General features: G+C 38.8%; 1 protein-coding gene across 1 annotated transcript in view; it reads right to left on the bottom strand.

Moving 5' to 3' along the window:
• Window positions 1-271: 271 nt before the first annotated feature.
• GSTCD (glutathione S-transferase C-terminal domain containing) overlaps window positions 272-24,863 on the bottom strand; it is a 141,191-nt gene continuing 116,599 nt past the window's right edge. Inside the window, exons 9-12 of the mRNA XM_070433268.1 lie at window positions 13,294-13,427; window positions 11,335-11,365; window positions 5,498-5,567; window positions 272-2,621 (exon numbers count right to left, since the gene is read on the bottom strand). Of these exons, the coding sequence (XP_070289369.1) occupies window positions 2,485-2,621; window positions 5,498-5,567; window positions 11,335-11,365; window positions 13,294-13,427 (372 nt within the window). The 3' untranslated portion in view covers window positions 272-2,484. The remainder of the gene's footprint in view (window positions 2,622-5,497; window positions 5,568-11,334; window positions 11,366-13,293; window positions 13,428-24,863) is intronic.

The raw sequence follows: 24,863 nt of genomic DNA, 5'->3' as shown, positions 1-24,863 counted from the left end.
GTTGACAGAATGTACCTGAAATATTTTTTCTAATTAATTTCCTTTCAATGTGCACGAATCCATGCACCCAGTCACTAGACAAATAATCATAAATAAAGTAGTTACACTGAAAATAATAAACTCTGCTGAGAGTAATTAAAGAAGAATTAAATAAACACATGATAAGATGTATTATGTTCCTGGATGTAAAAACTCAATAGATACATTTACTAAATGTAACAATCTATAACCATAAAGTTTCTATAAGATACCAAGAAGAATCTTCATAACCTTAGAGTAGGTAAAGATTTATTAGAGAGAACACACAAAATATTTGATTATAAAAATGATGTAAGTTAGGCTTTATGAAAATGGAAACATTCATCATGAAAATGAGTAGGTAAGCCACAGACTGGGAAAAAATATTCTCAATACATATATCTGACAAGACTCATATCCAGACCATATAAAGAACTCTTATAAATAAACAATAAAAAATCCAATTGACCTAATTTTACAAATGAGCAAAAGACTTGAATAGACACTACAAATGATGCTTAACATCACTAGTCATCAGAGAAATGAAAATTGAAACCATGATGGAATACCATTTCATATCCACCAGAATGGTTAAAATAAAAAAGACTGACAATATCAAATGTTGGAGAGAGGGCTTAGAGAACTAGAACTTTCTTATGTTGCTGGTGGGAATATAAAATGGTAAAACTACTTTGGGAAATTGTTTGGCAACTGACATTCATTTATTTAATGACCCAGCAGTTCCACTACTAGGTATGTATTCAAGAGAGATAAAAATATATATATCCATAAAAGGATTTGTACAAGAACATTCACAGGCTTCATTCATAATATCCTCAAAATGGAAACAATCCAAATAAATACAAACAGGAGAATGGGTAAACACATTTTGATACATTTATATAATGGAATGCTATGTAGCTGTAAGAAGACTCTTCTTACAGCTACATAGCATTCCATTATATAAATGTATCAAAATATATCAATAATGTGAATATTTTTCAAAAATACTGTTGAGCAAAAGAAGTCAGATACAAAAGACTACATACTAAATGACTTGATTTAGTTGAAGGACAAAATGGGCCGGACATATGAAGGGTGATAGGATAAGAGAGTGGTTGCAGTTGGGGTGAAGGATATTGAATTGAAAGGGATGCGCGAGAACTTTCTAGGCTGATAGAAATGTTCTATAGCTTATTGGTGGCAGTTGCACCATGTACACAGCTGTCAAAACCTCTCGAACAAAACACTTAGAATCTGTTATTTTACTGTCTGTAAATTATACCTTAATTTTTAAAAAGGCGAGGATAAAAGCATAGTGTTTTATAGGTGCAAAGAGTACACCCCCCAACTCCCATAAATTTTTCCTGTATTTTAACCCACAGTGATAAAAGAGTTATTTACTAAAGACCTTTCTCCTCCTGGTATGTCATACAGAGTTGAAACCATCAACAATAATGAATTAAATTGTATCTGAAATGGAATAGCTTAGGATACGTAACAAAAAAAAAAAAAAGCAGACTGTGAAAGGACAAGCCCTCCCTCCTTAAAAACTTTGGCTGGTGGAATAAGAATTTGGGTAGAGAGAACTATTCAAATAAGCTTATATACGTATACTTCTCCCACCTCTGATTTATACTCAATAAGTTATACTCCTCAAATATGACTGATATCTGAAAAACAAATCCTGTGACCATTATGATATAAAGAACTTAACTAATTCAGTAATCTTTTTCATAGTCTTGAAAATAATGGATCTTCAATAATTAATTAATGTAGTTACTGATTAGTCAGAATTTATGTCCAAATTATATATGCCCATAATGGAAAATATACTACAATTATATTATAATGTCTTCATATAAAATGTTTGAACCAGAGATGATTTCATTAGGTGATTTATGGGAGTATATTTAAATTGAGTATATGAAATAAGGTACAAATCCAACGCACCCCAGCTTAAAAGTTTAATCATTCTGTAATTACCTGACTAGATTTTTAAAAAAATGATAGAAAAAGTACTATTGTTAGACATATAAAGCAAACACACAAACCCCACTGAGTCGAATTTTGGCCTCCACTGGGGTATCTACGTGATTATAAAGGCTACACGTGCATTGTTTTGAATTGAACACCACATTAGCCAGATCAGAAAAGCTGTGAACTGAGAAGGAAATTGTTATTCCAGCGATGGAACCTCAACTAGAGAGTATTATTCTGCTGGCAGCCGGGACTTCAGCTCACTCTCACTATGAAAACCAGTGGCTTTTAATCACACATTATAAAAGCATTTGCGATGCTCTGCAGGCCGCCTTTCTTCAAAGATTTCCTTGCTGCTTTCCTTCCTGAGCACAATAGGTTCAAGATGGCTAATGCTGCTTCCTACTTGTGCCAAGAACCTCCCGAATGCCACTGGGCTTTCATCATGAAGACAAATGGCAAAACATCACATGGGAATATCTCATTCTAAATGGGGACGCCGACGATCATGTTATTTTTGGGAGAGCAGCTCTCTGGCTCCATGGATATCACTTGAACGGAGTAGCCACGCTCTTCTGCAGCTCTTGCTCGGTCCAGATCCACCAGGCACATGCACTGCTTTCCTGAAATACAGCCCAAGGTTTCATGAGATACAGTCCAGCTAACAGTGCCATTTCAATTCATTTAAGGGACCCTAAACAGTGACACAATCTATAGGTGTATGGAGAATGCTGTTTGCCCCCACGTCCTGTTTAGTGTCTCTTTCATTTAATTCTTGATCAGTGTGGAGAGAAAACAATTACAAATGTATAACATGTCTGAGATTTGTTTCCACTAGTAATTTAAATAATGTTAACCTTCTAAAATATGTTTATAAATAAATCTCAAATAAAAACTACAGATTCTGTTTCCCACTTTGATTAAAAATCCATGTAAAGACCTTTCCTCTTCATACCCTATGAGAACACATCATCTGTCATACTGTGAAACAAACAATATCTGCTTTTCATATCTAAAATGACAAGCAAACAGAGAGCCATCTGAAAGAATGCTGCAGTTTGCACCTGGATTTTTTAGGACAATAAAGAAGTGAGAAATAGAAAATATTTGTGAAAATTCTAAATTGTGTGCTGATTATTTCAGGTAGATGTGTAATGCTGAGTGTAATATAATGCTAATTTTCAGAGCTCCTGTACGCATATGAAATAGTGGTATTCAATTTTCTTTGTAACCTTTGCAAAACAAGAGGAAACCTGACTGGCAAGTAAAGCAGTGAATTTGTGTTTGTTTGGCAAACTTCTATTTCAAAAGTAGCCCAGGAAAAAAATGATTTGGGGTTGAATATATTAAAAGTTATGGCTTTTAGACTTTCAAGTTCTTTATTTTCAGAAAAAAGGTTATTGACTCCATAAATTTCATTCCATTTTTCCTCAATAATTATAATGATACCTAAGCATTATTTCTAATGGATGTATTTAAAAGGCGGCTGATTCTGCTAAACGAAAGCTTCAGAAGTGAAGACAGAAACTGAAATGGAACAGTTCTTCAGTGGAAGACAGAAGAAGCCTCACAGAAAAACTGGAAGGTGAAATCAGTAGGAAGAATTGGCAACCAGAGATTCCATTTTAAAATATTTTGTATATTTTCCTTAAAAGGCTCATGCCAAAAAAGATTAACTGTCTTAAGAGTGATATAAAGAAAGATGTCTAGGATTCCATTTAGGCTAAATCACCCCTCTTCATCAACAGCCAGATGGCTAACTTTTCCCCCTTAAACTATGGTTCCTCCTCTAAGACTTCTGTAAATGCCCCCTCCCACCTCCATCTACTTTTCAACTTAAATGAAACATTCTCTGTTAGATGGGATGCCCTACATTCCTTCAGTACCCACCCTGGGTTTACACCACAGCTCATTTAGCCTTGGCTTTGATCCCTGTCCAGAATCTCATGTTCACATGTTGAGGCAGTATCTTTACAACTGAAATGCAGTTGTTGGAAGTCTACCTTTTAGGGTCTGGGAAGCTTCCTAAAATGTTCACAGAACAAAAGTATGACCTGTGCAAAGTACAGATGTAGACTTTTTATGGAGTCTGACTTTGAACCTGACTTTCCCGCTCTTCTACTAATCATTCCAAATGCTTCTCGTCCTTAACTAGCAGCTTCCCTTCCAGCCACTCCCTTCCGGTTTAATGCCTGAAACGTCACCATGTGCACCCCCACCCAGCACACCAGTGATGTCTTCTCTGAGTCTGGTGAAGTTATATAAAACGTAATTCGATATATATGTAAATTAGACCTCAGTATGTATATTGGACTATACATCAAATGTACATTCAACTAACTCAAAGTGTTGGAATGGGAAAAGGAGGAGGAAGAGAGAGAGAGGTGGCAGGCAGGAAGGAGCAAGCTTTTTTCCATGTTTACGCACCAGAGTGTGAGAAAGAGAAGGAAATCACTTGTTCCTTCAGCTTCAGGTCTCCAATGCCTCTCCACGGTGGCTACCTTGCTATGCTGACTTTGACTGTAGAGTTTAATGGCAACTAGTTCTCATATAACACGGCCCCTGATGAAAGCTAATGACTCCGTCTGGCACTCTGCTGAAGAAACGTAATCTGTTTTCCAGACCAGGATGGTCTCCAACGTGGGGCTTTTCTAAGTAATTGTTAAGACTAGTTTGGATTCTACTCAGTCATTGGAAGCCCTAACTTTGGACTCCATCACTGGTGGGCAAAAATGGACAAGAGCTTCATGGCTGGAATCAAATAATTTGGGTTCATAGGGTGGCTCTGACATCTACCGGATGAAGGAGCCTGGGCAAGTTTTTGTCTCAGTTCTCTTATCTCTAAAATATAAATAGTAGTATGTGCACATCCCATAGATATTTTTATAAGAATTTACTAAGATAATGGGTGGAGGGCACTCAGCACAGTGTTTAAATGTTCAATAATTGTTAGCTGCCATTGTCCTTCTACATGTCATTTCTTTTCCTAAAGCAAAGTCTTGGATACATTTATCACTTAAACTTGAAATGCCATGGTAGGCATTTCCATTTAGGCAATATTTAACATTATAAATGTCAAACATATTGGTCTATGATTAATAATATACAAGCATCTGTTTTTTTCCGAGAAGGACATTACCATCCTTGTTCATACCTTTTCAATCCATCAGTTTTGGTGCGCATAGTTGATCTTTTTTATTTTCTTATGGGGCTTTTGGTAGGTCCTTCAGTTTGTTCGTAACAGTAAAAGATCTAACAATAATGCTACTCAATGTACAAACATTAAAAATGTATTTAACTTAAAAGTATTATTAACAAAAGTGGGATAAAGCGTTGTTATTGTTGCAAAGCCTTTTTCAATATGGATTAAGTTTTCTGGGGGAAGTAATCTTTAGTTTCTTGTTGATAAATGAACCAATTTTTCCCGTACAGAGTCGCTCCATTCATTCCTAGGCCTGCGGTACGTAATCTGCTCAGCAGCTGCGGTGAAAACACATACCTACGAGCCTTCGTTGGGGTGGAAGCTGGACAGCTGTCTGATCTGCAAATCGGCACAGGATCATGTGTTCCTAAAAGAGAAAGCAATAGAATGCGGGTTTGTTTTAACCTTTTGCTTCAAAATTAAACATATTTTTTAAAACGACCTCATTTTTCTAGAGTTCTACATTAACTGAATAAAGCGCTGCACAAACAGTACTTCTGAAATAAGCACATTGTCAGAACACAGTGCTCAGAACCTCATTTCCCTCAGGTAGACGGCTCTACATCTGAAGGGCAGTCTCGGCAGCAGAGGCACGGAAGATGCTCAGGGCCATTTAACAGCTGCTTTTAGCAGAAATATACTTACAATTGGTGATTATAGAATGTTAAACTAGAAGACCTAACGTTCACTTACATTTTTCCTTTAATGAAATTTGAATCTCAGAAACATGGCTCCAAAAACACCTTCTAAGTGGCGTTCCTACTACCAGAGGAAAGGAAGCGCTGCAGAGGATCACGGTGGCTTCTGTCTTTCTCCAGGGACCCAGCACCCCGAGTGCTGGCTACTCCCCCGCCCTCCCCTCTCTCTACCCTTTGCTCAGTCCCCACTCTTCCCTGGCTCACTCACTCTCCTCTCACTCCAAATGCTGCAGGAGGTGTACCTACTTCTGCTTTAAGAGGAACCATAAAGTGGATCTGAAGGAATGGGAGGGAAAGTATTACTTCTGCTTAACAATGTCAGGAAAGGTGCATTCATAAAAAGAGAAGAAGGCTTCGCAGTGGTTCTCAACCTTGGCTGCACATTAGAATCACCTGGGAATCTTTTTAAAATCCTGATTTCTGGGCCTCATCCTCCAGAAATTCTGTTTCTTTGTTATGGGGTAGGGCCACAACATTAGTAACAAAGAAACAGAATTTCCGGAGGATGAGGCCCAGAAATCAGGATTTTAAAAAGATTCCCAGGTGATTCTAATGTGCAGCCAAGGCTGAGAACCACTGCTTCAGCGGGATGAGAGCTGATGAATCTGCACCGCACTCTGAAATCCGCAAGTAGCCAAAGGTGAGTGATTCCTTGCAGTCAAGATGACTGCAATGCTCCCAGGCAACTGTTCATTCAGAACAGCTGCACTTTCTTAGTGTGTAAATGATCTCACCTGTCAGCTTAGCCAACGGGTGGAACTCAGCTTCATCACCTGTCTCCTTGGTCTTCTGTACATTCAATTTGCAGCCTCCATTTTTAAATAAGCTAATTGAAATGAGTGCAATGCTGGGTCTTTTAGAAGGGTTAACTTTTCAATGCTCACTGTAACATTTAGTGGCAATGTCTAGAGTACTAATAAGATGGTTCAAATAAATAACTTTTATTAAGTTTCCGTAAGTCAAAAAGGGGCAGAAGAAATTAGAATTATATACCATGAAAGGCAAGAAAAAGCATACCCTTTGTCCTCATGATGTTTGTAAATTAAGATTCATTTTAAATATAAGTATATAGGTAATACTGAGGCAATCCCAACCTCAGATGAGGTTTGTTTCTCTTGTCCTGATAAGTCCCACCCATACACAAATTATTAGAATTATCTATGTATGTGTTCTCCCCTGTAGAAGTTAAAGACCAAAAGGGTGAGGCACACAGTAGGTACTCACCTGCTGTGTTGGCTAATTGAACATGGAGGAAAACATTTCTAAAGTGACTCTCAAGAGATTGGGGCACTAAGTCCATGTAGTTCTGTCTGCCAGCCCACCCATCATGGTTAAGTTAAGAAATACTAAGGTACCATCTTGCCACAATATTCAAGAAGACTTCTCTATAGAGCATTTACATCTGAGACCCTCAAAAAGGCTGGTGGCCAAGCAGCTTTGGGGGGTGTGGGAGAAAGAGGTGATAAAGAGGAACTTTCTGCTCTCTGGAAGAGCCTGGGTGCCCCGCCTCTTTTACCTCTAGGAATTGTTCTTTCCTTTCTAGGCAGTAAGATTGTGGCACCTGACTTCACTTCCCCAGGCTTCTGCTATGCATTCTCTCAGTTTGCTTTACCTAGCATCACTCAAGGAGGGATTAGAACAAGCCTCTCGTTTTTGGTTATTTTTCAATTCCTTTTCTACTTTATTAGCAGAGTTTTGGGAGAGTAAGGTGAGGTGTTTTGAATCTTATGAAAATAAAATTCCTGGGATACTAATTTTGCCCCCAAATCTTATAGTTCCCCAGGATATGAAAACTTAAATCCTGTATGCAAAGATGAGGAAAGTGCCGATTCTGAATAAAAGCATGAACACAAAAGTTTCTCTCTTCTCTGCAGGTTCTGTGTATATAGGTGGGCAGAGGTGGGGGGTTGGAGAGAGGTGAGAGGTAGGAGACAGAGTTGGAGCTGGGCATTTAAGAGGTACAGGTGGAGGAGATATAGGTGCCAAGGTGGTAGAATGAACATTTTTAGGTCACTGCATCGATTTCACTGTTGGAAAGAGAAGAAAGTAAAATTCGTAGAAGGCAAGGCTGCTATATAAAACGATACTACATATCTTAGTGAGTTTTTGCTGGAAGTTAAATTAACCAAACTAAAAATCCAATCTAATTTATCGACTTTTAATAGGATTATTTATGCATTTCTCTCAAATATGATCATTTCTTAGATTGTATTATGTCATGCTATTGATCATTTAATTAGTTAATAGCGATGTTCAGAAAGCTAGAAACTGGGGCTTTTAGTCAAGAAGGTGGCATAGGTAAGTGCTGTACTTGCATCCAAGAATAACCACATCAAAATATAACTAAACTACAGAACAGCTATCATTCAGAACTGCCTGAAATCTCCCTGAATGAAAATCCTACAACTAAAGATATAAAGAAGAAGCCACATCAAGATTGGTAGGAGGGTTGGAGACTCAAAATGGGCTGGTCCTACACCCATGTGTGGTGGATAAAAATTGGGAGGTGGGCACTATATCTGAGTCTCCATCAAACTGGCTATCACTGTTCACCCTGGCCTAGTGACTCCCTGATACACCACCTCACCAACTTGTAGGCCCACCCATGCTGTTTCCAGTGGCTTTCCCATATGAATAGCATGTCTTGGCTCATGCTTCAGACTTTCCTAAAATCTTTGTAAAACACAGCATCTGGCCTCAGCATGCCCTGTACCTCTTGCTAAAAGGCTCCTGGCCCAGCACTAGCAGCAGTTGGCTTTGGTTTTCAGCTTGGCCTCTCCTGGGCACCGCCAACCTCCAAGCCCAGCACAAGAAGCAGCCATCTGCAGATCACTATGTAGCTCATGCCTGGTGGCTCTGGGAAGAACACAGGTGGTGGCTGACCTTTGACTACACCTCCTGGGAGGCCCCAGAGCCAGCACACCAGGTGGACAGCTTCAGACCATATTGAAGCACCACCCAACCACCTCCACAAGTGACAAACTGAAGGGGTTGGCTCAGCAGGCACCTGGGCCCTGCTGGAGTAAGTTCTGCTCCATGGGTGGGCCCCTGTACAGTTGATCCTCTATGGTGGCCACAACCAGTCCTTGCAGCTGATCATCCTGGGGGTAAATCCCTCCCTCCCATTGATGTGCCAACAGAAATTAAAACTCAACAACAGGAGGTGTACACAGTCCACCTGGTGGTTGGGGGTACACCTGGAGTACCCAGTGCCAATGAATGGGGAGGCTGTACCACTGGACCCTACAGGACACCGACTACATTAGGCCACTCTACCAAGCTCAGAAGATACAGCAGCTCTACCTAATACATAAAGCAAGCACAGGGAGGTGGCCAAAATGAGGATATGAAGAAATGTGTCCCAAATGAAAGGACAGAACACAATTCCAGGAAAAGAACTACACAAAATAGAGACTAGCAATCTACTAGCTGCAGAGTTCAAAACACTGGTTATTAGGATGTTTGGTGAACTTAAGGGAAGAGTAGATGAACTTAGAGAGATATTAAATTGCATAAAAAGGTCATGGAAACCATGAAAAAGAAACAGTCAGAAATGATGGATACACTAACTGAAATGAAGAGTAATTTACAGGGAATCAACAGGAGAATAGATAAAGCTGAGAATCAAAACGGTGATTTGGAATATAAAGAAGCAAAAAAAAAACAACAACAAAAAACACATAATCAGAGCAGCAAAAAAAAAAAAAAAGAATCTAAAAAAAAAAATGAGGATAGTGTAAAGGGTCTCTGGGACAACTTTCCTAATCCAGTGAAGGAAATAGACATGCAAGTCCAGGAAGTGCAGAGTCTCAAGTAAGATGAACCTAAAGAGGTCCTCACCAAGACACATCATAATTAAAATGCCACAGGTTAAAGACAAAGAGCAAATCTTAAGAGAAAAGCAGTTAGTTACCTACAAGTGAGCTCCCATAAGACTGATTTCTCTACAGAAACCTTGCAGGCCAGAAGTGAGTGGCAAGAAATATTCAAAGTGATAAAAACTAAGGACCTACAACCAAGATTACCCTACCTAGCAAAGCTACCATTTAGAATGCAAGGACATATAAAGAGCTTCTCAGACAAGAAGGAGAAGGAGAAGGAGGAGGAGGAAGAAGAGGAAGGGAGGAGGAGGAGGACAAAGAGAGAAAGAGAAACATGAACAATAAAATGGCAATAAAGACATATCTATTAATAATTGAATGTAAAAAACAAACAAGCAGAACAAAAACAGACTCATGGATACAAAGAACATTTTGATAGTCAACAGATGGGAGGGGAGTTGGGTGAAAATGTGAAGGGATTACGAAGTACAAATTGGCAGTAACAGAATAGTCATGGGGATGTAAAGTACAGCACAGGGAATATGGTCAGTATTATTCTAATAACTGTGCCTGGTGTCAGGTGGGTACAAGATTTATCGGGATGACCACTTAGTAAGTTATATAATATCTAATCACAGGGTTGAACACCTGAAACTATTGTAATATTATATGTCAATTATAATTGAAAAGTAAAAAAAATTATTAAAAAAAGAAAGCAAGCTGGAAACTGTTCTGCTCAGGTTGGCAACTCAGAACTGTGTAACGTGCTGCCTACCATTGGGAAACAATTCTCTGTGGGGCTCCTGTGTTTCTTCATGTCTGTGAGCAGAGGCACTGCCTTTGTTTCAGATCAGGGGTTGGCAAACTATGGCCCACAGGCCAAATCCAGCCTATGACCCGATTTTGTGCGGCTCAAACGTTAAGATTATTTTCTTATATTTTTAAAGGGTTGTAAACTTACAACAAAGACAAGGACAATGTAGAATATGTGGAAGATTTGTAAGTGGCTGGCAAAGCCTAAAATATTTACTTTTACTGATAATTTTGTCTCTCTTCCAGATTATCCTTTTAAAGATGTTTGTTTAGGAAACAGCCTTAGAAACTATATAGTGTCTTCTTCCAGAGTAAAGGGCAGGCATTCTTATTTAAAGATTACATCTTAAAACATTTGGGTTTCCTAAGCTCAGGTTTCTTTTCCTGTAATGCAACTCACTGTGTGTGTATAAGTGTTACCTGGCTCTTTTTGTGCTGCCCTGTAGGCACTGAGCCTCAGGAAGTCGGTGCAAAAATGATAGTCTGGCTACCCCCATCACTGTGAGCAATAGCTGTGTTTGTCGTTGACACAGGAGTCTCCTGTCTTCTCTCAGCTTCCATGAGACTGTGGCAGGCTAACTAGTTGGCTTGCATCCAGGGTAAATGCTCAGACCATTTACAAAAACTTGTCAACTATGTAAAGATTAACCTTGATTTCAATAAGAAATTCCACATTAGATGTCCATGAGTAATTAAAATATAACTATACTGTAGATTATATACTCTATTAGAAATCTGAGAGGAAAATATATAAAAAAGATAAAAAGTATATTAAGAATACATCTAGATCTTTAAAGGTTACCTTGTATGATAAAGTTTTCTTAAATTGTTCACTGAAATATAAAAGAAAAAGAAATTAGTCATAATTTAAAATACCAAATATTAAGAATAGAAATAGTCTTGAAGGAACTAAAATTTTATTTAAATTATAATTAAAAAAATATTTTATCTGAAGAGTATGTAATGCTATCCTGAACTAAAAACTATGTCAGTTTGAAATGACTTTATATAAAGGCAAAACATACCATCAATTTGTTATTAATTACAAACAAGTTATTTCAAAGATTGTTTATACTATTAGAGAAGCACAGTCATTTTTTTTCTCTTCCCCGCATGAGTGCCCACAGATTTAATCTGTTTTCAAATGAAAGTTTTATTGTTAGTCAGGAGCAGAGGGTCCAACAGGTCAGGAGGGGGCTGCCATTAAAAAGACAGTTTATTCCTCACAGTTCCCAAGAGGAGGGATGACATGTCACGACGCAGGGCCACAGGGGAAGCACCAGGGGTCAGGAGGCAGAGGGAATGAGCCTTTATTGCAGATTCCCTGGGAAGGCATGGCAAGGCAGGGTGCACACGCTTAGGATTGGCCAGTGTGAATAATGTGAGCAATCTCTGGGGCACAGGGGCTTTCCCTAGTTGTCTGCTACCTGGCCTTGGAGTGATTAGGGCAGGGGCATAGTGACCCTGGAGTGGTTCTCCAATGACAAAGGGTGCAAATGTCAGTATATCTACAGAGATGTGATTGGCAGCTTTAAGTTGAGACTTTAAAATCAGTTAAGTGAGAGTGCAGGCTGAGCAACTCAAATTAGCATTCTTAAGAATCTTTCTATTGCTAGCCTTAAATTTCTTGGTGTGTTATAAAATATGCATTTTATCTAAGTAGATTTAGAATAACATGAAATTTCAGCTATTGAACAAGCTGCAAGTTATAGTCTATTTTTGGCTTGTCCAGAGTTCCTTTATTTTTTTCTCAATTAGTTGCAAATTGTAGTAAAGAACAAAACAATGGAAGACAAAAATAAGAAGGCTATTGTTTTTACTTTTAACTCTAAATTATGTAGATAAGAAGCTTTTAAGTATAAACACTAATAAAATTAAATTATAAAACTTCTTAAAAGTAATGATGCAAATGATCAAGAAATCATTTTTGACACATTATAGGATAAACTTCCAAAACTAACATATTGAATCTGTTCTATAGTTACAATGATTGGCATGATTCTCAATAACTATGGCTCAGAGAGTGAAATGCCATACACACCAAAGGAGTGGCCCTCCATGAGGCTGAGTTAAAGGGAAGAGAATTAGAATGTCAGCCCGACTATGTGGGATAAGAAGCACTGCAAAAATGGCTGTCGAACTTGCAGACTAATCATCACCACCCATGGGCAGTATTTAAAAACACTGCTGCTACTACTGTAACTAGCAACAGCTTATGTTAATTAAGTGTAAATTCTATGGTGGCTTCTAAGGGCTTTACATATATATCACTCAATTCCCACAAAAATCATGAGGTCATTTACTATTATAACCTCCATTTTGTAGATGAGAAAATGTAGGCAAAAAGAGTTTAAGTAAGTTGCTTGAGGTGAAACAACTTATAAAAGAATGAGGAGCCAATATTTGCACCAGGAGAAATACTTCCAGGCCCTAAGCACTTAACCACCACACCTCCTGCCTCTCATAGGGAATGAGTTCCATTCAGAAGTACACAGAGAAGTGCTGAAGCCGTAAGACTTCTGGTCGTCGGACTCCTAAACAGACTTGCTTCTAAATTTCTGCAAGAGCTTGATCCAGGAGAAGAATCAAGGGCAGGCATCGGGGAGACCCTCTCTTCCTTGTAAAACATAAACAGTACTTGCCATTGCGGAAAGAGGAAAAGAGCTCATAACTGAAGTCTCATTACAACTTTATATCAAAAGAATAGTGTGCATTGGTTTAATCCCCATATTCCTGCCTTAAGTAGAACACTGACTTTCACCTTTTTGGAAAATTAAACTTGGAGGTATTCTGAATGAAACCGTAACAGCAAGGGCACGTGACGAAGGCAGCCCGTGTCTGGATGCAGTGCTCAATCACCATGTCTGTTGCCACTCCACAGGCATGCAATGCCACCTGGAAAACAAAATCAGACCTTAGCACCAAGTTCTTTCTAACAGTGCTATTTTTGTGCCTTTTAAAGATACTTTTGGTGAGAATCCTCAAGAGATTTCAAATTACCGGAATACAGTAGGTCCTCGGGTTATGTCAGAGATCTGTTCCTACAGAGCAATGTAATGTGATTTTCGCAGTAAATTGGAACCCACCTACATAAGCACCTACGCCACTCACATGGAGCACATACACAGCAGTAATGAAGTAAAACAGTAAAAGAAATTTAAAAGAAAGATAACAATTCCTGACCTTATTTGTGGTAAATAAATGATAAAAAACATAAAGCACATATGTACATACGTCGAAATGATGGAACTTTTTTTTTTATAAATAAATGAGAGATGATGACGTAACCACAAAATGACATACATCTGGTTCGACGTAACCCGAAGACTGTATTATTCCATAACTAGAGGCTCAGCGCATGAAATTCGTGCCTGGCCTGCGATCAGAGCCATTTTCCCTGGCTGCCTGCAGCTGGCCCTGCTCCTTGCCACCACCCACCCCCTGTTCCCTGTTCGCCATCTGGCAATTGGAGCCTGATGGCTAGGGGAAGGGACCAAGATGTTGGCTGTTCCTCTCCACTTGCAGGTCCTGCCCCCGCCACAGGTTGCCCTCTGTATGTAGGGTGATTGGTGGGGCAGGGGCCTTGGCCTAGTGCCACCTACGTTCCCTGCCACCCACCCCTGGTTCCCTGTTCACCATCAGGTGATTGGAGCCTGCTGGCTGGGGAAAGAGACCAAGAGGTGGTCAGTACACCTCATCAGTGCACCTCAATGGTCAAGCAGTCATTCTGGTTGTTCTGCTGTGAGGGTCAATTTGCATATTACCCTTTTATTAAATAGGATTATATAGGGTAGAGGCCCAGTCCACAGGTGGGGGTTGGCCAGCCTTCCCTGATGCGGGCCCCGGATCAGGGTGGAAGTCCCCACTTGGGGGCAGGGCCGGCTGGGTTGAGGGGCTGCAGGCAGTTTGCAGGCCAGCCACACCCCTGATTGGGGTGGGGGTCCTCCTTGGGGGTGTGGCCAGCCAGGGTGAGGGGCCACAGTCCTTCTGGTTGTTCTGCCATTTCGGTTGCTGGGCTTTTATTATATAGATTAGTTCTCATTTGGACACACCAAAGAAGTAGCTAGCTATTCATATTAAGAAAATTAAGCAAGGTTGAAAAATTACAAATGGAATATTGCAAATGAAGAATAAGATTCATTCAGTAGAAAATCTGATGTGATGGGAAATATATTATATATGCATGTCTAAACTAGTACTCTTGCTCTTATGAATTCAGTTCAGTTGTAGCATTGTGATGAGAACATTAGATTGAAATAAGAATTTCTTCTAGGCTAGAACTTGAGTTGGCTGTATGATCCTGGGCCACTTAAAATTCAGTTTCTTAGGGCCTTAGTGTTCTCAACTAAAAACTAGGGTTAATATGACATGTCATAATACTGATGCAAAAATTAATGAAAATATATATTTGCACTTTTTCAAATGCTACATAAACATAATCAGTGCAGTGTAAAAACTTATTAAATCCTATTTTTATAGTACCTTTTCATATGCATATTATAACAATTCTTAACACTGAATGATGAATTACATAAACTACTTCAGATGTGTTTATTTAAAAAGAAACAAAATTACAAATTAAAGTCATGATAGACTTTCAATAATTCAGAAAAGAAACTAACTCTTAAAATTATTTTCAAAAAGATGGTTGTTAAGGCATGAGATTGCCATCTTCTCAGGTTGTTGGCACCTGAATAAATGTTCCTTTCATCAAAAAAATGAAAATGATTTTCAAATGTTTTTGAAAACGAATTCCATATATATTATATATTAATATATATATATATTACAAAATAAAGTAGACAATTTTGAAAATTATTAGACTAAACAAAGCAAAATAGGACTATATAAAAGAAAATCAGATATAGGAATCTTAAAAGATAAAGCGTTTTGTCAAAAAAATGCGCACATTTCCAATTGTATTGCACTGTAATTGTTCTTTCTAGGGACAGATCTCTCAACTTCAGGGTAGGCCGGGGTGTTCAAGATGAAGAGACGATTTCCTGGAAATTTCTGAATGTGAAATGTTATAAGCCAGATTCCCCTTTTGAACTGGAAGACCAAAAACAATGCTGTACTAGGAAGAGAGAAGCAAGAGTTCTCAATCCTCTTCTTGAATTCTCTCCTCCTTCTAAGCCTCCCTCAACTACATAGACGCCAACAATCCCTATGATTGCTGTCACCCACTTTTTCTGTTTCACTCTGAAAGTAGAGCCCAGGAAGGCTGCTGTCCAGGGAAGGCAGCAACAACTACAGGGTTATTGGGAGAGTAAAAACTTGATTTCTCATCTGCCCTTTTTATTTAATCAGCTTTGCAAAGCAAAATTAAGACTAGTTCTTATTTTCATGAGTAGCTGGAGAAAATCTCAGAGTAAAAATTATAGATGCATTTTTTCCTGGAGGGAGAAAGAAGAGAACCAACACTAAGGGCCTATTATGTACTGGCTCTATGCTGAGCAACTGCACGCAAATCTTTCTATGCTCACAACAGCCCTGAAAGATTTTATTATCTGCATGTTAAAAATGAGGAAACTAAGGCTCTGGGAAATTAAGAGTGCCCACAACAAAGCAGGGGCAGGATCCTCACCCCACGCATTAACTGCATCAGGCTGCTTCCCCACAAAGCCCTCTTAAGGCTTTTACAGAAAAGTTTAGACAATTTACTTTTATATATCTCTCTTTATTGTTCTTCTCACTTCCATTGCTACATGCAAAAGAGTTTATTCCCCTCATTTAAACAAAACAACTAAATCTAAGCAGTATTTATAGGATGGATTTTAGGACTAAAAGTTTCTATTGCATCACATGCTTCTAATTTCCATTGTCATCATATGCAGGTCAGAATAACAGGCAAATAATGATGAGATACTGATCAATGAAACCATGTAAACAGGGACAATTAGCAGGCAACAAGGTGGCATTTCCCCCCACTAGGGAAAGGATGGGCTTTTCACTAAAGTGATGTTGGGTTAATTTGATAGCTATAGAAAATAAAACTAGTACTTTTCTCTCACCACACATAATAAATTTCAAATAAATTAGATATTAAAAAAACAAACAAACAAAAATGAGTGAATTCCTCCATAGCTAAGAGGAGTGGGAAATACTTTCCTAACTATGTCTGAAAATCCACATGCAATATGACAGAGTGAAAAATTTTAAGAGCCCTTTTAAATGGCAAAAAGCCCCTCAGAACTGTGTGTAAAAAGCCAAACAACAAAGTGAAAAGATTTGCAATTTATAGCATAAACAAAGGGTTAATATTCCTAATGTATAACAAGCTTCCAGAACAAGAAAAAAAGCCCATAATCTGATGGTAAAATGAGTAAGAGCTTTGGACAGTTCACAAACAAAAAATATACATATAGGTTTTAAAGCAAAATCACCTAATAATGCTCAAAATAAGAGAAACAAGTATTTAAACTACTTTTAGGATACTACTTATCACCTATTAAAATAACAAAATTCATAAAAATTGATGCCACTCTATGGGCCAGCCTGAGGGGAAACAAAATTACATGCTTAATTTGTGATGTCACTTCCAAAAATTTGTTCAAGGGACACATAGGCAAAAATATAAAAAAGATTTATTCATTGAGGCAACATCTGAAATAACAAAATAAAAACTAGCCAATTTCCCATGGATAGAGGACTGATGAATAAACACAATGAAGTATTCTGCAGCTCTAAAAAGAAATAAGCAATATATACATCACTATGGAAGGTATTATTAAATGAAAAACAATGTTACAAAATTCTCAAACTATGCTTTTTTATAACTTTAATGAGTGTATTTTGGGATAAAACAAGAAATATGCTGATGTCATTAGGAAACAGATTTTCTTTTAGCTTAAGAAAGAAGAGATAGATGATAAATAAATGAGGCTAAGTTCAAATCCCATCATCCTGAATTTAAGTTGGAAGTATCAGTATAATACTTGTTTAAAAAAACCACAGTATTGCCTAGCTCAGACCACTAAGAAGCCTAGAAACAAAGGTCAAACCAGTAGCAATGACCATTCTAGTACCTAGATTGTGGTAATTTAAATATTATTTTCCTTTCAACGAATTTAGAGATCCACGGAGAAATAGCTGATGAGGCAGGAAATTCAAAGATGAGCTGGAACAGCCTGTTATACTGAAAGCATGGACGCTATCAGTATTACTGAAGCCTTATCAAAAAGACTCAGGGACCACATCCAAGCGGCTCCCACTGAACAAAGGTGGGAATATTTGAGCATCAGTGACAATAATAACTGTAATGTCTGATTGCTGTTTATCAGACTATCAATCCCCAGAGGGAAAGTAGGGGAGGGTGGGGGCAAGGGGAAGAGATCAACCAAAGGACTTGTATGCATGCATATAAGCCAAACCAATGGACACGGACAACAGGGGGATGAGAGCATGAGTGTGTGTGGGGGGAGAGGTTGGGGGTTAATGGGGGGATGAGGACACATTTGTAATACCTTAACCAATAAAGAAATTAAAAAAATAATAATAACTGCAATGGACTGAAGTATTTCAAATACTAAATTGATGAATCAATAATTATACTGGAAAAAAATTAACATTACTTTTGGTTGATAACCAACTCACTTTGAAAACTGGAAAATATTAGAAAAGAAATGAGTTTTATCTGGCATTTCCTATGTGAACGACATCTCAGTGTAACCGAATAGTTGCTAAAGAAAACTAAATGAAGGCAGAATGATAAAATTAGAACATCACGATTTCACAATTCTTACTGAAGTAAGACAGCCAGATGTAAGTGCCTGCAGATAGAACCCACCACCACTTATGATGTGGTCTTACCCAAAAGTGAACCTGATATGATTATGCCGCTATAATCAAGATCTAACTACCAATTCCTAGACAATATAGGAAACAAAGTAATACGTGAAACAAAATCAGGGGAATGTGATCAGCAAAATCCACACTGGAAAATTCTAAAGGAGAAATGGTATGGTTATATAAACAGATAAACTGCAAGGGAACAAACAAAAAAAGACAGGCATGGTGCGGTAGGCATAATGATCACTCCAAGATGTCCTACCTAGATAGAGCCTAATATGAAAAAAAAAAAAGGATTTTTTTTGCAGCTGAAATTAAGATTAAAATAGCAGGATTATTCTGGATTACATAGGTGGACTCAATCTAATCACATGAGGCCTTACAATACAGAGCTTATTCAGACAGGAAGCAGGAGAAATGAGACAGAAGTCAGAGGAAGGACCTGAGCCACCACTTGCTGGCCTTCACGGTGAGGAGGCCATGAGCGGAGGGACATGGGTAGCTCTATAGAAGCTGACAATGACCCCAGCTGAGCCAGCAAGGGAGCAGGAACCTTAGTCCTACAACCGCTGGAAGTGAATTCTACCAACAACCTGAAATGATCTTAGAAGTGGATTATCCCTTCAGGAAAAAGCCAAACCAAACCAATGCCTGACTTTAATCTAATGACACCTGGAGCAGAGAGACGAACTGAGCCCACCTAGATTTCTGACCTATAGAGCTGTGAGGTAACAACTTTATGTTATTGTAAGCTGCCAAGTTGGTGGTAATTTGTTAAAACAGAGATAGAAAACTAATGCACATAAAAACCTACGGATTTAAGCCTTACGATTCACATTAACCATATCAATTTTTGTATTTTATTTTAATTCTTGTTAAAAGAAATATGCTTTGAAAAATCATGAAACATCTGGTATAGAAAGCCTCTGCAGGAACATGAAGTTGAGTGATTTTGTTGAGGAATTTGTTATTTCTTAATCACTAATGGTCTATAATTATTATTTACAGTTCTAGAAACTGAACAATTCATTCATTCATCATTTATTCATTTATTCAATAATCACTGGGCATTTCCTATGTATCAGTATTATGGTAGTGGCTGAGAATACAGAAGTCAAAAATTTGGTTCATTTTCTATGCTCTGTCAATAGTAACAACTGAATCTAAACTATTTAATACATTAATTAACTCAACGTGGGAATTGTATAAGTTTAAACAACTCAAAGTTATATGTCTACTGTGTGTGACTCACAGGGGATATGAAGAAGCGTTAAACACTGCACACCATTCTCCTTTCTGTTTCTATGTGTGTGACTGCCTTAGATACCTCATCTGAGTGGAATCATATGTTTGTCTTTTTGTGCCTGGCTTATTTCACTTAGCATAACGTCTGCAAGGTTCATGCATGTTGTATCCTATGACAGGATTTCCTTTTTTTTAAAGGTTGAATAATATTCCATTGTCCCTACATATGTACGCCACATTTTGTTTATGCATTCCTCTGTCCCTGGACATCTTGGCTATTGTGAATAGTGCTGCTATAAATATGGGTGTGCAAATATCCATTTTAAGATGAGAAAATTGAGGTCCAGGGAGGTTACATAACTTCTTCTAGCTCACACAATAAATTAAGGATTCTAACGCAGACAGGGTGGGGCCTCCATCCTAGATAATTACTCTTTACAAATACACTCCTCACTTTATTCATCTCACTGGTCCAACAACAGTCTGAAATTAAAGCTCCATAGGGAACGAGCATTTACTGAGGATCTGTCAGATGTCAAAAATGTACATAGTTTTTTTTCTTGATTTCATCATTTAATTTTGTCCCCTTCATTTACTACTTTAAGTAGCTCTTATTAACTCCATCTGCAATAACATGTCAAAGGTCACCTAGCCAGCTAGCATTCCAGATGATCTCTGAATCCAAGTCTGACTCCAAAGCTCACACTCTTTCTATTATAGCATGCATGCCATGCTTTCGACCAGCATCTTTGGAGCTGGAAGGAACCTTGAGGCCATCTTTTTTTAAATGAAGGATTGCTGGATATCAGTCTTAGGACCCCCACTGACTAATGTGGAAAAGAAATGGAGTATGTGCTGACCACACATAAAGGAAGTGGCAAAGGAAAAAATGACAACGATAAATACATCACTTATTTTCTTAAAACATTCTTATCCACAGTATTGTATGAAATCTAATTTCTAATTACATCTCAAGCATCTGACCCAGAAAGTCTGTAATATAATCCATAAAGGATAGATTTATTAATATAAGACACATCAGATAGATTTGACAACTGTAGAAAGAACATCAAAATAGCAACTATGACTATCTAATGAAGGCTAATGTGCTGGGGGAAAAGAAATTGAATTAATGTTTAGCTGACATCATAGCAAACAACTATTTCACTGACTGATCCAAAGAATTCAAAATTGTGGTCTCAAATAATAAATTTCTTAATATCAACCCCTTTCTTTATATATACACCAAATTCTAATTTAAAGATAAAAATTGAAGTTGTAAACTTATCTATTGGCTAAAGTCATGCATATTCCAAAGTAAATGTTAATATTTTCTACTCAGATATATGCTGCAGAGTTCATGGACTATAAGCTAAGGGCCCTTCTCTTATATTTTCTTACTTCAATTAATCTGTACATCATAAAAGTTGTAAGTACAATACTTATCCTATCATGTAAGTTCGCAAAATAAAACTGAACAGCCAAGAAACTTCAATCCACATCTTTGTCATATGAGGTAGTAAATACATGAAGTTAATCGTCACTCATTCTCATAATGTCTTTCAACTGGGTAGCCCCTAGACAAGGCAAGACTATAAACCAGGGTTTGGTAATGTCTGGCCCCTGTACTGTATAAGGCCCGAGAAAGCATTTGGTCTGGCCCTGCCAAGGCAACCACAGGTGGGACTTAAAATTCAATAAATCTGGGAGCTTTTTTCATAGCAACATACATTTATATTAAGTGAATTATATTAAGCAAATGATGTGATAAATATCCAAATGGCCCTTGGCAGAAAAAAGGTTCCCCACCCCTTCCCTAGACAAACTGTTACAACACCTTTCATTCTTAGGGAATGAAAAAATATATGTTGATTATTCTCTAAGATAATATATATTAAAAAACATATTCTAGGAATACATGTTGATGAAGAATATATGCTAATCCTATCTAATAACCCTATCTAATAAAAGAGTAATATGCAAATTAACCATCACTCTGTCACAAAGATGGCGACACCCATAGCCACAAGATGGTAGCGCCCAGTCCCCTCAGCCCCGCCGCTGGAGTGTTTGGGCCAGTCAGCCTGGCCAGGGGTCGCGGGGACCAAGTGGAGAGGCAGGATCCACCCACTCCGGTAGTAGATCAAGCCTCGCTGCTCTGCCGCCTCTGCAGTGTCTACGGCCAGCAGGGCCTGCTTGGCCATCACTGCAGCGACCCGCGAGCAGGCAAGCTCACCCGCAGACAGCACCCAGAAGGGCCTGCTTGGCCGTCGCCATGGTGTGGAGCAGGCAGGCCCCGCAGAGAGCAGAGAACATTGGGAGCGGGACCAAGCTGTCCGTAGGACATCCCCTGAGGGCTCCCAGATTGGAGAGGGTGCAGGTCGGGCTAAGGGCCTCCCCCCCCCCCCCCCCCCCCGTGCATGAATTTCGTGCATCGGGCCTCTAGTTTTTAATATAAGACACATTTTAAAATAATAAGCCTATGCTTTATTCATAGCCTCCAAACAAAGTTTGTGTTAGACGTATTTATCACTAATTTTTTTTAGATTCATTTAGCGTTTACTACATAGGTGTCATTAATCCCCATTCCACAAAACAGCTAAGTGGCTGGTCCAAGATCACAAGTGAGGAAGCCAAGATAAAAACTTAATTTGCCTGATACCAACTTTTATCCTAGTTCTTCATGTTTCCATTTACTCCCTTTTTAGACATGGGGAGTGAACAAGAAAGTCACTGACTGGACTCTAGTGCCAGCTCTCACATTAACTATGTTCCTCTTCCCCTCCTGGAGCCTCAAGTCTCCATCTGTAACATGAAAAGATTGAACTGGATTTGCCCAGCTCAATGATGCTCTGAGCCTGGGCTTCTCAAAGGATTCCCATCCAGATACCTTAGACAAAAGCATGCTTGGTCCCAGCTGTGCACTTGTGTTCCCCCTCTTTAAAAACTTTCATGTAACTATATTACAGGTAATTGGATTTAAAATTCAAATAACACTAAAAGGCATGCAATTACAAAGAGTCTCTTGCTCTGTATACATGCTTCTCCTTAAAAGAAAATCTGGCGACCAAAGCTAATGCTTCTCAACTCATTAGTTTTATTTCCTGAAATCCATACATTTTCTATTAGCATAAGTGTATATTGCTCTCTCTTGCTTTGTAAATATTAAATATTATCTATGATATTCTGTAATAGGAGATGAGGAATTTTTTTGCACATTTATACATCCTTTCCCTTTGTGTTCATGTAGTGTTTTTACTATTCTGCTTTGTATATACTGTTCACTGCTGAGTTAAGTGTGCTGTACATTTTTGAACATCCAAGACTTTCCCCACCCCCTCTTGTATTGGATAACACTTATTCTTTTTTCTTATTTACTCTCTTGTTTTGGTGCAGCCAATCTTCAGGTAGTTTCCTGAAGTACATTTCCTATTTCCTTCATACACGGTGGTTGGATTGATTAGGTATAGAATTTTAGACTGGAACTTTTCCTTTAGAATTTTAAAGTCTTTGCCTCACTGTCTTTCATGTTGCTATTGAGAAGTGTGATAGCATTTTGATTAAACTTTTTTTAGTATTAAGTCCCCCCCCCCCCCCCCGCCCTCCCCTCCCTGCCCGGAACTGTCAGGACCAAAGAACTAATAGAAGGAAATGTGTCAAAAATAATGTGTTTCTTTTTATTGAAAAGCTCACTTGAAAATGACTTAAGCCAAGATACCTTGTTGTGAAATTTCCTAATAGTTCCTCATATCCCTATATTTAGAGCGTCTCTGATTCAGTTTCCGCATAGAATAAACCTCCAACCTCTTGCAGGAGTAGGGAGAAATAGTTACCTGTTTATACAGATGGGGGTGGGAATATGGGTCCCTAAATATTTTTAATTAAATATAATTTCAGCCCTTCTCTATACGCTTCCTCTGAGGTTTCCGGTAGCTGAATTCTTAAAATTTTCTGGGATTCTGTGAGAGCAAAGAGACTTACTTTCTGATAACCTCTTGCCAATCCCTCTCCTCATGCATTTAAGCTCTTCTGTGTTCAATAATTTATCATTTTCCTTCAATCTGATTTCTATCTAAATTGTGGCTCAAGTTACAGAATGGTGATAGTAATTTCATTAATGATGGAGTACAATTTTTCTGTTTCTTGGGGGTGTGATTTTTTTTGGAGAAAAGAGTGTTAAAATACCGCTATCTGCCCTCTTCACCTGGAAGTCCTCTACTTGGCCTTAATGAGTTTTCTAAATTGTGTTTGCAGAATATATAATTTCTCAAGTTCATTATCCTTTAAAAAAAGATTATATAAATTGCTCACCAGAAGTGTTACTGAATTACATTCTATAATTGCATTAGCATCTTCTAATTGTACATTAACATACATAACTAGAAATGAGCTTGTAATTAAGCACTCAGACCTGATAAATCATAATCATATTGAAATTTATAAGTTAAATAGAAAAAAATAAATAGATTACTTGAAAATAAACTGTTCTGAGATTCTGATATACATTGACAGATAAAACATATTTATCCCACTGTTAAAAATCAATACCTTATTTCCTGGCTGAGATGACTATATTTTATTGCTGGAATTATTCAACAACAGCATTTTGTAGGGCAAGGTGCTTAGCATGGACAGTTTTTGCTTTTTAATGTAAAGTGTTTTTCCACAGTAATGGCCTTTTCTGTAATACTAGTGGCTCTATGCACCGATTCGTGCACAATGAAAGGAAATCAATTAGAAGAAATACTTTGATATCACTATTTGCACTTTCTCTGTCATAGAAGTGTCAGAGATGAAAGAAACATTGCAGCCTCGGGTCCCCCAGCACACCCTCAGGTCCCCAGGGCCAGCACTGGGGTCCCTTGGTCCCTTGGCCTGGGGCGGGGGGCGCGGCCAGAGGTCCCCTGTCAAGCCCTGCCGAGTGGGGTCATGGCTAGAGGTCCCTTGGCCCAGGGCGAGGGTAATGGCCTGAGGTCCCCTGTCAAGCCCCACCAGATGGGGGGCACAGCCTGAGGTACCCCGTCAAACCCCACCAGGAGGGGGTGCGGCCTCAGGTCCCCCATCAAGCCCCGCTGGGTGGGGAATGCAGCCTCAGGTCCCCTGGTGCACCCTCATGTCCCCCAGCCTGGCGCCGGGCAGGGGATGAGGCCTCAGATCCCCCGGCCCGGCACTGGGGTGTGGGGCACGGCCTGCGGTTCCCCGGCCTGGCGCTGGGGCGGAGGTCGCAGCCTCAGGTCCCCCATCAAGCCCTGCTGGGTGGGGGGCACAGCCTCATGTCCCCCGCCCTGGCGCCAC

Source organism: Myotis yumanensis, unplaced genomic scaffold (assembly GCF_028538775.1).
Source record: "Myotis yumanensis isolate MYYU_CA2020_CCGP unplaced genomic scaffold, mMyoYum1.0.hap1 SCAF_1, whole genome shotgun sequence".
Lineage (NCBI taxonomy): Eukaryota > Metazoa > Chordata > Mammalia > Chiroptera > Vespertilionidae > Myotis > Myotis yumanensis.
Note: the sequence above shows the minus strand (reverse complement) of the source record. Positions and strands in the feature narration are given on the sequence as shown.